The sequence below is a fragment of the Zea mays genome, chromosome 5 (assembly GCF_902167145.1).
Source record: "Zea mays cultivar B73 chromosome 5, Zm-B73-REFERENCE-NAM-5.0, whole genome shotgun sequence".
In the NCBI taxonomy this organism is placed as follows: Eukaryota; Viridiplantae; Streptophyta; class Magnoliopsida; order Poales; family Poaceae; genus Zea; species Zea mays.
The window spans coordinates 76,494,935-76,507,662 of record NC_050100.1 but is presented as its reverse complement, the minus strand read 5'-3'; the positions used below and the strand labels follow the sequence as shown (position 1 = coordinate 76,507,662).

Genomic DNA, 12,728 nt, shown 5'->3' with positions numbered 1-12,728 from the left:
AACGCGACTAGCCTAGCCATGGCCCATGCATCCGGCCATAGAAAAAGAAAGAGAGAGAGAGAGAGAGAGAGAGAGGAGATCCAGGAGAACGAAGCCGCCAGGACCAGGGCGCGTAATCATGCAGAGAGAGAAGAGAGAGATGCCGCCAAATCGTCCTGCGTCTGCTTCTCTCCATGCACCCGTCGTGTCCTCGTCGTCGTGGCCCATCCATGCGATATGCTGCTCCTACAAGGCAAGGCTATGATGATGCAGACGGACGGAGCACCTGCTTTCTCTGCTAATACGTTCGTTTGACTTTAATTCGTAAGCTTTTATTATTTATATATAATATTTTTATCTCCGCGATGGCGCCTAACCGCCCGCCGCCCCGCGTCGTCACCTGTCACGGCCGCCCTCCGTACGCGCCCCTCCAGGGTCCTCCAGGCCCGCCCGTCAAGGAGTCAACTAATCGATCGTACGTGCATATAAGCAGCCAAAATTTCTTTCTGCTTTTTTTAATACTCCCTTGTAGTTTAGTTTCTGTGTTTTCTTTCTATTCCGGTATTTTTTTCGGATTTCTTATAAAAGCTAAAAATATGCATCTAGTATATTTATATATATATATCTGTCGGCGTTTCGGACCCGCGAGGACCGTCAACCGACCAGTGACTTTGTCGTTGTGTGTCCCTGCCCAGATGAGTTGATGCAAGATGGAACACAAGCGGGAGGATGAGGCTTATATGATCTTGCACCGGGGTGCTCGTAGTAGGGGTTACAAGCGTCGCTAAAGAGCGAGAGCGAGAGAGAGAGAGGGTTTGGCCTCGAGGTGAGCTGTCTGAGCTAGCCTTAGCCTCCTCCGCGTCTCTCCTACCCTGCCTGCCTCTCTTCGCTCGCCCCGTCCCTGTGTGCGTCCGTGCGTGCCTTAAGACGAAGGCCATGGACATCCCCTTTTATATATACAAGGAGATGACCCAGCTGTACAATGGGGGTGTAGTTGTATGCTAACGTGGCTGGCGGAGAAGTGCCTTAAGCCCTGTAGAGGCGCAGCTGGCGGTGCGGCATGGATCCTACTGACGTTTCCTTGCTTCCGTAGGGAGCTGAGAACCATCGACGTCATGGACGCACGCGGGGAACCATCATTACCTGCTATCGGAGTAGTTTGATGTGACTCTGGTCTTGTTCCTTCGCAGCGAAGGGTGGCTAGCTAGCGGTAGGGTAATGATGTATCCCCTGTAGCGTAGTTGGTTCGAGGCCGAGGTCGGGCGAGGCGGAGACTTCTCCTGAGGCCGAGGTTGAGGTCGGGCGAGGATGTGACTCCTCCCGAGGCCGAGGCTGAGGCCGAGGCCCGAGGTCGGGCGAGACGGGGACCTTCCCCCGAGGCCGAGGCCTAGGGTCGGACGAGGCGGAGACCTTCTCCGAGGCCGGGGCTGAGGCCGAGGCTAAGGGTCGAGCGAGGCGGAGCTCCCTGTCATGCCCGAGGCTGAACTTGGGAGAGGTCACGACTTACTGTTGCTAGTCTTACCCTGGTGGTTGGCACAATAGCCGGAGCGGGGCGAATAGTGCTGTTTTCCTGTCAGAACGGTCAGTGAAAGGGCGAAGTGACTGCGGTCACTTCGACCTTGCCAACTGAGGTGCACGTGTCAGGATAAGGTGTCAGGCGATCCCCGCATTAAATGCGCATGCGATACGGACGGTTGGTAGGGCGATCCGACCGAGGTCGCTGTACGACAAAGTTCGCCCGAGCTTAGCCTCGGGTGAGACGGGGGTGCGTCTGCTGACTGAAGGGACCCTCGGGCGAGGCGTGAATCCGTTCGGGACTATAGTCCTTGCCCGAGGTTGGGCTCGGATGAGGTCACGTCCCTTGGTAGACGAGGCCTTAATTTGAACCATGCCTTATCAGCTGTTTATGGTTTGTTCTGAAGACGTTTTCCAGCCGTGTTTAGGAGCATTGGGGGTACCCCTAATTATGGTACCCGACAGTAGCCCACGAGCCTCGAAGGGAGTGTAGGTACTCACTTGGAGGTTCTGCCAGATTTTTGCAAGGGGACCGGCCCGTCTCGATCGTATTTTGTTCTGATGGGTGCGCGCGAGCGCACCCGTCGGGTGTAGCCCCCGAGGCCTCGGAGGAGTGGTTTGACTCCTCTGAGGTCTTAATTTTTTTGTGATGCCTCGGTCAGCCTTGTTGTTTCCTCATGCGGCCTGGCCGTAGCCCGGGTGCATGATCAGTCTCCGAGTTTTTACGCTGGTTTGTTGATGTGGTCAACAGGTTGGCCGTAGCCTGGTGCGAGAGTAGCCCCCGAGCCTTTGCATGGAGCGAGAGTACGGTTAAGGACCGTCTCGACATTTAGACTGGTCAACGATCTCCATCAGAGCACTGCGACGCCGGCCGGCTCGCTTATATTATCTGCTTTATCAGTTTTTATTCGATACGCGCTACGCATGATTCCCTCAACAAAGCATAAGATCACGCAAACAGTAGAAAAAGAGGCTGGAGAGGGGATCTAGCTAGCATCTGATCCTTTGTTTCCTCATTGTTCAGACCGTACGTCTGACGAGGAGCCGCCACGCTTGTCCACTGTACTTCAGACAGTGCATGCATGCGTATATTATATATGCGTGCAGTCAAGCAAAGTCAAGGCTGAAAATATATACTAGTACTAGTATAATACTATACTGCTACTGGATTAGTTGTACAGTGATGATGATATCCTAAGGCCTTGCCTTCCCGTCTTTAATTAATTTGTACAAGCTAGGGATCCTGCTTTTGGTCACCATGATCACGTCCACTCACCACGTATCTTCGTTTCAGACGAGATCAGTGTGACGTGATTATACTACACCATCTCTGCTCAGTGTCCACTTAGCTGTATCTCCTCCCGAGACAGCCGCCTGAGATTTCATGGGTCCTGAATGAAAACTTATATAGAGACCCCTCTCTCTCTCTCTCTCTCTCTCTCTCTCTTTATATATATTTATATATATAGTTATAAATACACATAGTAAGAAAAATTACTTAATTAGAATCCACAAGCCATAATATACAGAACTAGCAGAATGGAAAGACAGCCAGCCAGCCAAGCAGAATGCATGAAGCAAGCAGGTCAAGGGGAACAATTAGGCTCGGAATACGTTCGAGATGGATCCTGCCTTTGGTCACTGTGATCCTCGGCACCACCGCACCACCCCTGCTGCATGCCTTGACTAGCTCGAATGCATGCATGCCCCATAATCCCAAGCATCACACTGCGGTTGCGGTGCGCCTGGGCCATGGATGGGTCAAAACGTACTACTTGTTTTGTTTTTGGGTCTCGTATTCTGTGCGTATGGGTATGGCGGCCATTGCAGAATAGAAAGGCGCATGATATGGGCTCGCGATCTGCCGGCACACATGGCAATGGCATGATGATGCGGCACGCACGGCAACCAAATCTGCAGGAGCCAGGAGCCAAAGTGTGTGTGCATGGATCGAATACAACAATACTCATACCAAGACTAATAAACACTACTAGTAAGTACACGCAGCGTGACTCAGTGGCAGCGCAGTGCATCGGTGATGCAGAAGACGATGTGGCGTGCATGCAGATGCTGGGGACGAAGACGAACGGAGCCCGAGAAAGTGGCGGCACTGTTGTTTGGCAACCTTCGCTTGCCCCGATGGCCGAGAAAGGACGTGAGGATTCATTCAATTCAAGGGACTCGAGCAGGCTCAGGCTGGGTGGGATAGCTCGATTCATCAGAGGAAGGAGTGGCTTCTGGTTCTGCGCCTCCTCCCTCAACTCAGTGGGTGACAAACTGACAATAATGGCATGGCAATGGCATGCATGCATGCATGCTTTCCAATTGGCAAGCCGCAAGCGCGAGAGATTCTCCGCGGAAGAGACAAGCGCCGCATGGCACGCCGTGCCCGGCGTGCCCGCCATGGGCCATGGGGACACCGGTCCGCCACACAGGCAGGGACTGTGCTGTGCTGTGCTGTGGCCTCTGCCTTGGGGGACCGGATGGATGTGCCTGTGGCCTGTGCCCATTGGCTCATTGGCTGCCACTAGCTGCCTAGAATAGGAGTAGGAGCAGGATTCACTACTTGACGTTGCTTTTTAGTTTAGCCTCGTAATCAGGTACCACTAGTACCAAACTAATGGGATCGACTACTTGGTATAATGTAGCTAGGCATATCACGGAATCAGCAGGACTGGACTGGCAGCCTGGCTCACTCGACCCATCTCGAGCTATCTTGTTAAAGTAGCCAGCTATTCCGACTCGACTCATTAAATAGCGTGTTCGGTTTATGGAATTGAATGAGTTGATCAATCGCTATTTCATTCCTTATAATCTAACACTTCCTCCGCACACAAATGTTGATCGTTCTCATTTTCTGAGGAATTATTTTTTAAAAAAAAAAAAATTGACCACGTTTATATAACAAAATATTACTAATATTTATAGTACATAATTAATATCATTAGATAGATCTTTGGATATATTTTTTTGTAGTAAAATTATTCGAAGATACATATATTGATAATATACTCTATAAATTTAGTCAAGCTTAAGAAAGTTTGACCGGCACGAATACCATAGCGACAAAGCATTTATGACAGACACCTCATTTTGAATGGATGGACTCTTCAAACCAAACACCCTTAAAAGGTCCGAGCCATAGAATGAGCTCGGTTCGACTTGTTTATGGTCTCGAGATGTATGGTTTAACTCATGAGCAAAAAAGTATGCAATATATATAACACTATAATCAATTGCCAGTTGATTTTTAAATCAATTTAATTCTTAAAAAGAGTGATAATACTCGTAAATTTATATATCATATCAATTCAACACCAAATTATCACAGTTCAACACTTAACATTTCATCCACCACAAGTGGAGGCTTTAATTTGCTGGCAAATGCTAGCTTATTCAAGCTCGAGTTGGCTCGTTAGCAAATTGAGTTGAGATACTAACTCAGCAAGAGATGACAATGGTAACCTAAAACTTGAATACCCGATATAAAGGCGGTTGCAGAATGATTTTTTTTACCCACGAGTATGCTAATGTGTTAGAATCTCTACCCGTCGGGTAGGCGGGTACATGTATGGGCGGGTACTACCCATAATCGTGTACACATGAGTAAAATATACCTGCATGATATTGCTATTTACCATGTAATTAAAACCGTCCTAGGTAATAGAAAATACTTATCCGTTTACTGTTGCTTTACCTACAAAGTTATGTAATCAAATGATTTGTTGTATTTTAAGCTGAGCTATTTTTTATGTGTTTGTTTGTCATTTTTAGTGACTGACATATTAATGTTTTAGACTTTTATAGTGGGTATGGGTAACGGTAAAATTACCCGCATGGCCGCACATATATGTGTATGGGTAAGAGTCTATATACCCACGACCTTATTTGGTCCGACGGGTAGGATTTTTTTATAGGTAGAGATATAAAATTATACTATCCGACAGGTATATATCTATTGTTATCTCTAAACTTAGTTTATAATAAAATTGAAACGAGCGGATTCGAGTTACCTTGGGCCAGACTAGCTGACGAGCCAAAAGTAGTTTAAGATGGACGATAACCGCTTGACAACTTTAGCATACGAATTCTATCCCGACACCAACTGGGCCTGCATGCATTACAAACTGAGCCCAAAGCGTTACATTTGTTCTTTAAGCCCAGATCAGCACGTCCCAAAACAGAAGTTGGTTCGGGGGGCGGGCCCAGTCAGACCGACTGGGCCTACATGCACCACAAACTGAGCACAAAAGCATTACATCTGTTCTTCCAGCCCAGAACATAACAGCCCAAGCACGGCCCAGAACAGAAGTTCGTTCGCGGGCGGGCCCAGTGACGTGGCCAACTCGGTGGAGGGAGAGCCAGCCGCTCCTCCCACTCCTTGCCATCCCTCCTCCCCTGCCCCTGCCTCTCTTCCCTGTGAACTTTTTCTTAAATCAATCGATCAATCACGCGCACAAGAACCGGCAATAAATCGCGGAATTCCCAACGCCGCACCTTCACCGCCGGGCTCCCCAGTCCAATCCAACCCAACCCCAGTCCGGCGACGGTTCCGGTACGTTTGCCCCCGTTTCCAGGGGCTCAATCCCACCATCTCCTCGCCCGCTTCCCCGCCCCCCAAAATCGCGTTGCGGGATTTTTTGTTTCTCCTCCCTGATTTTTTTCCACGCGTTCTTCTACCAGGGCAGCGCGCGATCGGATCGTCGCGGGTTCGGCTTCTCGTCGAACGGCGCGGATTCCTGCCCCCGATCGGAGGGCGTCGGCTGCGGCGCCTCGGCGTCTGATCTGCTGCGGTCGGCTTCTTCTTGGTACAGGGAGACAGACTCTCTCTCTCTCTTTCGAACCGATCGACGTTTGCTCGCTCTCCTCTCGTCATCTCGGATTTAATTCGCGGTAGATGTCTCCGACGTACGCACTCCCTCACATCACAGCTTCTGTTCGCTTGGCAGGGAGAGGAGTGGGATGGACGGGGAAGCGATCCGGATGGGTGGCGGCAACTTGGCGCCCGCCTACCTCTCCGGCGCCGCCACCGCCACCGCCATCACCATGCAGGATCCGAACCAGAACCAGAACCAGAACCAGAACCAGAACCAAAGCCAGTTCCTGTTCAGCGCCAACTCCACGGCGCTGCAGCTGTTCGGAAGCGCCGCGGGTAAGATGGATAACCTACCTGCTTATTACTCGCTTGCTTCGTTGTTTTTTCCTGGCTAGGGACCGTTTACTAGCAGATCTTTATCTCCAGATATGTTCAATACTTCTGCGGTACTTCTGTGTTCCTTAAAGAGTTTGTGCTAGAGTAAGGTTTGTGTCCGTAGCCACAATGCTGCATCCCACCTGCTTACCAACTGGCCATGTGAAATATTTCTGCCTGCCATGCTAGAAATTTTTTCTGTCAGAGTCGTTTTGACAAATTTTTAACACTAGAAACGAAATAATTGGTATTTTACCACTCAGTTTGTTAACTTGTTTATGGTTCGTGTGTCCATCTTTGCCTATGATTTGTGGTCTTGATGTCAAAATTGTGAAGCCTACTGATAATAATGGCAAAATAGCAAATCTCTAGTATCCTGTCCCTGCCTTTCTTTTCATAGACCTACACATTGGCGTCCATGGTTTCAGAGTTAAATTGGCTAATTGAAGCTATTCGTTCTTGCCACACCACTTAATTTATAACCCTTCTCTCTCCCCCCCCCCCCCCCCTCCTGACTGTAAAAATAAAAATCTATTTACCTTTGTTTTTTTTGTTGCCGATGCAGTCCCCACGGTTGGTCCTGCTGGTTATATAAATTACACTGGAAACACCCACCTTCCTGTTATGAACCAAGCAAGTACTTCAAACATCGGCGCAGGGAATGAGAACTTGCTGAAGCTTCAGGTGCCATTGAGCGACTATCACCAACAGAGTGCTGGCCGGTTAGCACGTGTTGGCAATCCGGGTGCTGTATCGACTGGTCTAAGGCTGTCTTACGAGGACGATGAGCGCAATTCGTCCATCACATCTGGCAGCGGTAGCATGGCCTCGTTGCCTGCCACGATGTCCTGTGTCGATGGTTTCATGGCTGAACTGGACAAGGAAAGCAAAGAGATTAACTTCTACTTGAGACTCCAGGTAAATATTCAATGCAGCTCCGTTCTGTGATTGAATCATGGATATCGTGTTTTAATTATGTGGCAACAAAGATGGAATGAACATAGAACTAACTATTTATGATTTTGTATTCGGTTGTTGATTCCATGGAAACAGTGGTGCACCTTTACATTTAAATGGTTGAGATATGTCAATATGCTGTGTTAGGCTGTCTCTAGTAGCCTCCCTATCCCACCTCCCATATCATATTCTCACCCCTATTTAAAACTTCACTTTGTAAACAATGTAGTGTACAGTACAAAACGGTGTATTGCAGTTTGCACGCCCATATACAGTGGCATATACTTTGGCTCACTGAAGTACAATGACTTGTGCTTCTTCCAAGTTCTGTGCAGAACGTTTGAAACCAGTTATGCATACGATGTTATCATAGGAATATGAGTTAGTGCGTTTGGTTCTTTATTTTACAGTCTAGTGTATTGATCCTGTATGTTTACATGACGTTTGAATTGATTGCGTTCTGCTTGGTTCTTTATTCATTATTCCTCCCACAGGCAGACCAAATCTGCAAGCGGATGAAGGAGGCGAACCAGCGGTGGATGGTCTCGTTCCTGGCGAGCGTCAATCAGGCGGTGGGGAAGAAGCTGCGGGACAAGGAACTGGAGGTGGAGGCGGTGAACAGGAAGAGCAAGGAGCTGAACGAGCAGATGAGGCAGGTCGCCATGGAGGTGCAGTCGTGGCAGTCAGCGGCCATGTACAACCAGTCGGTCGTGAACACCCTGAAGAACAAGCTGATGCAATTGGTGGCGCAGAACACCAACCTCGCGAGAGAAGGCATGGGCGACAGCGAGGATGTAGCCTCCAGCCAAAGCCCCGACGCCGGAGGAGACGCCCTGGGTGGTCTCAGGGGCACGGCTACCGTCGGGCTGGGGGCCTGCAGGTGTTGCGGCAGGAAGGAGGCGTCGGTGCTGGTGATGGCGTGCCGCCACCTCTGCCTGTGCGCCGACTGCGACAAGGTCTCCGACGTGTGCCCCGTCTGCCGGTTCCCCAAGAGCGGCAGCGTGGAGATCAACATGTCCTGACAAGGACCTATGCTATGCAAGGACGTCGTGTCGACCAAAATCATCATCGGCGGGGCAGGGCGGGGGTATACACAGTGACTAGTAGATGGTGTACATGTCAGCATACTTTTTCCTTGACTTGGGATTTCTTCTTCAGATGGTAAAGGAGGAGATCAATATGTCCTGACAAGGACCTATGCTATCGATCGAAGTTGGCGGGGCGGAGGTATACACAGTAACTAGTACTAGATGGTGTACATGTCAGCGTGCTTTTCCTTGAGTTGGCATTTCTTCAGATGGTAAAGGAGACGATCAGGTTTGCGTATTGCAAATCTTTTTTTTTTCTAGTGAAAAGGTTGGCCCTCGCTCTGTTGGCATTAAAGCGTAACAAAGCAACATTTTTTTTTTAAAAAAAAAATCGTTTAGGCGCGCCCGACATACAGCTTAGGCTGAAGAGATCACGGCCTTAGTTTATTTTTTTGTCGGTTTCCGAAAATGAAGAGTGCAAGGTACGTGCTGCGTGCCAAGCAGGAAAATTGTTTTTTTTTTAAAAAAAAATCTGGAAGGAATTGTGTCAGAAAGAACAGACGTGAAGAAGAAGAAGAAATGGTGGCCGGCCGGATCTGAGTTGCAGGCACCAAGCACCCGGCAATGGCAATGGAGGCACATGGTGGACGCGCAATCATGGGCCGCGCCGGGCGCATGCCGCACGGCGTATTCTCGTAATGGAACGACGACATACGCCTGCATCGTGAAAGAAGCCACGAGGATAATCCTGAAAGGATGCGTGTATGTAGCATGCGCACAGCATGCTCGGCCTGTCATAGCGTCCCGTTGCCTCGTCTACCTACTACGTACTACTACTCACTGTTAGCATTGCCTTGCAAGAAATAATTACGCATGTACCGGCAGATACATCCATGTCCCGGCGGCACAAATGGACGCCACGAAAAATGATGGGGAATGTACGTATGCCAAGGGGGAAAAAGGAGAGCAAAATAGGGGAGGGGCCCTGTACGCTGCAGCTGCGGCTCTTCCCTTTGGTTTTTCTTTTTTCAGAGGATGAGTAAAGCATAAACCACACCTCCCGCTGTCGCACGCTCGTTTTTTTTATCATTCACTTGCACTTCAAGTCCTCCTCCTCCCCTGGCTTCTTCTTCTTCCTCCTCCTGCTGGCTGCTGCTGCTCTTCTTTCTTCCTCCTACTCGATCCGTCTCCACCACCTCACACGTACGGTACTCATCATCTCCCATCCGAAACCCGCTCTCCCCTGCCAGAGCTAGCTAGATCTATATAGCCTGCAGTCCTGGAGCTTGCGAGCAAAGGCATACGTACATACATACATACGCGTTCGCCGTGTCGGGCCGTACGTACGTTGTCGTGCGATGGGTGCGGCGCCGGCGGCGAGGAGGTGCGCGCTGCTCTTGGCGCTGGTGGTGCTGGTCGCGGCCGCGGGCGAGCGCGGTGGCAGTGGTGCCGGCGGTGAGGCGGGGGCGGAGCAGGTTCTGAGGCTGTGGTCGTCGGCGGATTCGGCTAGGGGTGGTGAAGCCGTGGACGAAGAAGACCGCTTCTTCAGGTGGGAGTGGGAGGAGGAGGAGGAGGACGACGACAACAACGACGAGGAGGAGGGGGAGGAGGAGGACGACCACGCCGTCGTGGTGCAGCGGAAGGGCGCGTGCAGGAACGTGGTGAACGTCGACAGCTTCGGCGCGGCGGGCGACGGCGTCGCCGACGACACCCAGGTGCGTGCGCGTTGCCGGTCGGCCATCGACACTCACAGATACGAAATGATGGGTGTATATATATGCGTGGGTGGCTCGCATTGTCTGTCTGGATGGGTTGACAGACTGCCTCAATGTGGTTGGTTGATGCCGATGACGCCGGCAACGCAACGCAATTACGCAATGTATGGCCATGGCGGCGACTGCTTGACTGGCTCTCATCGTCAGTCGTCACTTGATTATCAGGCGTTCGCGAGCGCGTGGAAGACGGCGTGCTCGCTGGACAACGCGGTGTTCCTGGTGCCCGCCGGCCGTCGCTACAAGGTCGGCGCCATCCAGTTCGTGGGTCCCTGCAAGGACAGGAGGATGATCATCCAGGTGACTCGTGTTGCTTCAGTTCAACTCAATGCCTGAGCCGTAGCCGTAGCACATGCATATGCATTGTAAAGAACGGCGGTGGTTGGATGCATGGTGCAGATCCAGGGCACGGTCGTGGCGCCCGAGGAGCCGTCGGAGTGGGACCCGCGGAGCCCCCGGCTGTGGCTGCTCTTCTCGGGCCTCGCCGGCGCGCGCATCCAGGGCGGCGGCGTCATCGACGGCTCCGGCTCCAAGTGGTGGGCCAGCTCCTGCAAGATCAACAGGTCCAACGTACGTACGCCGCCGGTGCATTTGCCTTCTCTGCCTCGATCACACCCACACTACTGCTCTGCTCCTTAATTGGTACCGCTCCGTTGACGACTGACTGACACACACGCCGCTCTCTCGCCCGGCGCCGGTCGCGTGCGTGCAGCCGTGCAGGCCGGCCCCGACGGCCGTGACGATCGACTCGTGCCGGGGCGTGCGCGTGCGGGGCCTCCGCGTGCAGAACGCGCAGCAGATGCACGTGACGGTGTCACGCTCACGCGGCGTGCGCGTCGCCGGGCTGCGCATCGACGCGCCCGAGGACAGCCCCAACACGGACGGCATCCACGTGGCCGAGTCCACGGCGGTCACCATCCAGAGCTGCCGCATCGGCACCGGCGACGACTGCATCTCCATCGTCAACGGCAGCTTCGGCGTCAAGATGCGGGACATCGACTGCGGGCCCGGGCACGGCATCAGGTGAGCTCAGGCGCTCAGCTAGCTCTTCCCCTTCCATTCCTCGACCCTGTTCACGCGACGCGGTCGCAACGCGAGCTGTGCGCTTCACTTATGGCCATGGCGACGGCGTACGACGCTTGCAGCATCGGGAGCCTCGGCAAGGGCGGCGCGTTCGCGGCTGTGGCGGACGTGGCGCTGGACAGGGCGCGGATCAGCCGCGCGCAGAACGGGGTGCGGATCAAGACGTGGCAGGGCGGGGCCGGGTACGTCCGCGGCGTGCGCTTCGCCGACGTGGCCGTGGACGGCGTCGACCACCCCATCGTCATCGACCAGTTCTACTGCGACGTGACCCGCCGGCAGAGGGACGGCGGCGGAGGCGGCGCCTGCGCCAACCAGACCTCCGCCGTGGCCGTGTCCGACGTGTCCTACCGCAACATCAGCGGCACGTCGCGCCGCGCCGAGGCCATCCGGTTCGCCTGCAGCGACGCCGTGCCGTGCACCGGCATCGTTCTCAGCAACATCAACCTGCGCCGCGCCGACGATGACGGCGAGGTGCAGACGGTGTGCAACTGCGCCGTCGGCCTCGACTACGGCCGCGTCCAGCCCGCCGCCGACTGCCTCCGTAGCAGCACCTGCGGCGGCACGCCTGATGGCCACCACCACCACGACGACGACGACGAGGAGCAGGGGAAGGACGACGCCGTCCTGCACACCGAGCTCTGATAAAAGCAAGCAGCTGCACGCCTGCAAGTGAAACCAATGGCCGCCGCGCTCGTTCGTCCGACATTTAGGAGATTGATTGGTCTAAAATCTCTTATTATATATTTTTAAATAGTAAGAAATTATAACCCTCGAATCTTCTCCCTTCCATTTGTTCACAAACAGACCTTTACTGGGGTAACACTGAATGCTAATGCTTAGCGAGAGGCTCTCTCCAACAGAGCGTGTAAAGGCTCCTCTACCATAAATATGATAATCGAACGGTCATCTACTCTCTCGAGCAAAGTTCTCTAAATTTAGAGAACTTTGTTGCATTCTCTATATATAGAGTTTCTCTAAATGGTCATTTATCCATTTGACTACTTTAAACAACCGGTTTACCAAATTAATACATTTAATAGTATGAAAAATACGTATATACAAAAATTTAAAAACAAAAAATATCTCTAATATAAGTATATGTGTATAGAGGACGTGAAGCGACGAACCGAGAGTAACAAGGACGTCATTAAGGTAGAAGGGTCCCAGAAGAACCGATACACCTACCGAGGTGACCGGGAGGGT

At 52.1% G+C, this 12,728-nt stretch overlaps 1 protein-coding gene across 1 annotated transcript; it reads left to right on the top strand.

The window, feature by feature from the left end:
- Window positions 1–5,969: 5,969 nt before the first annotated feature.
- LOC100273128 (putative RING zinc finger domain superfamily protein) lies at window positions 5,970–8,899 on the top strand. The gene is made up of 4 exons (NM_001147575.1): window positions 5,970–6,302; window positions 6,444–6,646; window positions 7,251–7,603; window positions 8,137–8,899. Exons 2-4 carry the CDS (start codon window positions 6,457–6,459, stop codon window positions 8,662–8,664), a joined length of 1,071 nt encoding a protein of 356 aa, NP_001141047.1. The 5' UTR covers window positions 5,970–6,302; window positions 6,444–6,456; the 3' UTR covers window positions 8,665–8,899.
- The last annotated feature ends 3,829 nt before the right edge of the window (window positions 8,900–12,728 follow it).

What these genes read in the sequence shown, in the direction of transcription:
- LOC100273128 (NM_001147575.1), top strand. Translation starts at nt 6,457, where the DNA reads ATGGACGGGGAAGCGATCCGGATGGGTGGCGGCAACTTGGCGCCCGCC. An exon ending in GCTGTTCGGAAGCGCCGCGG is followed by an intron (nt 6,647 to 7,250) that starts GTAAGATGGATA and finishes TTGCCGATGCAG; the next exon opens with TCCCCACGGTTGGTCCTGCT. An exon ending in ACTTCTACTTGAGACTCCAG is followed by an intron (nt 7,604 to 8,136) that starts GTAAATATTCAA and finishes TTCCTCCCACAG; the next exon opens with GCAGACCAAATCTGCAAGCG.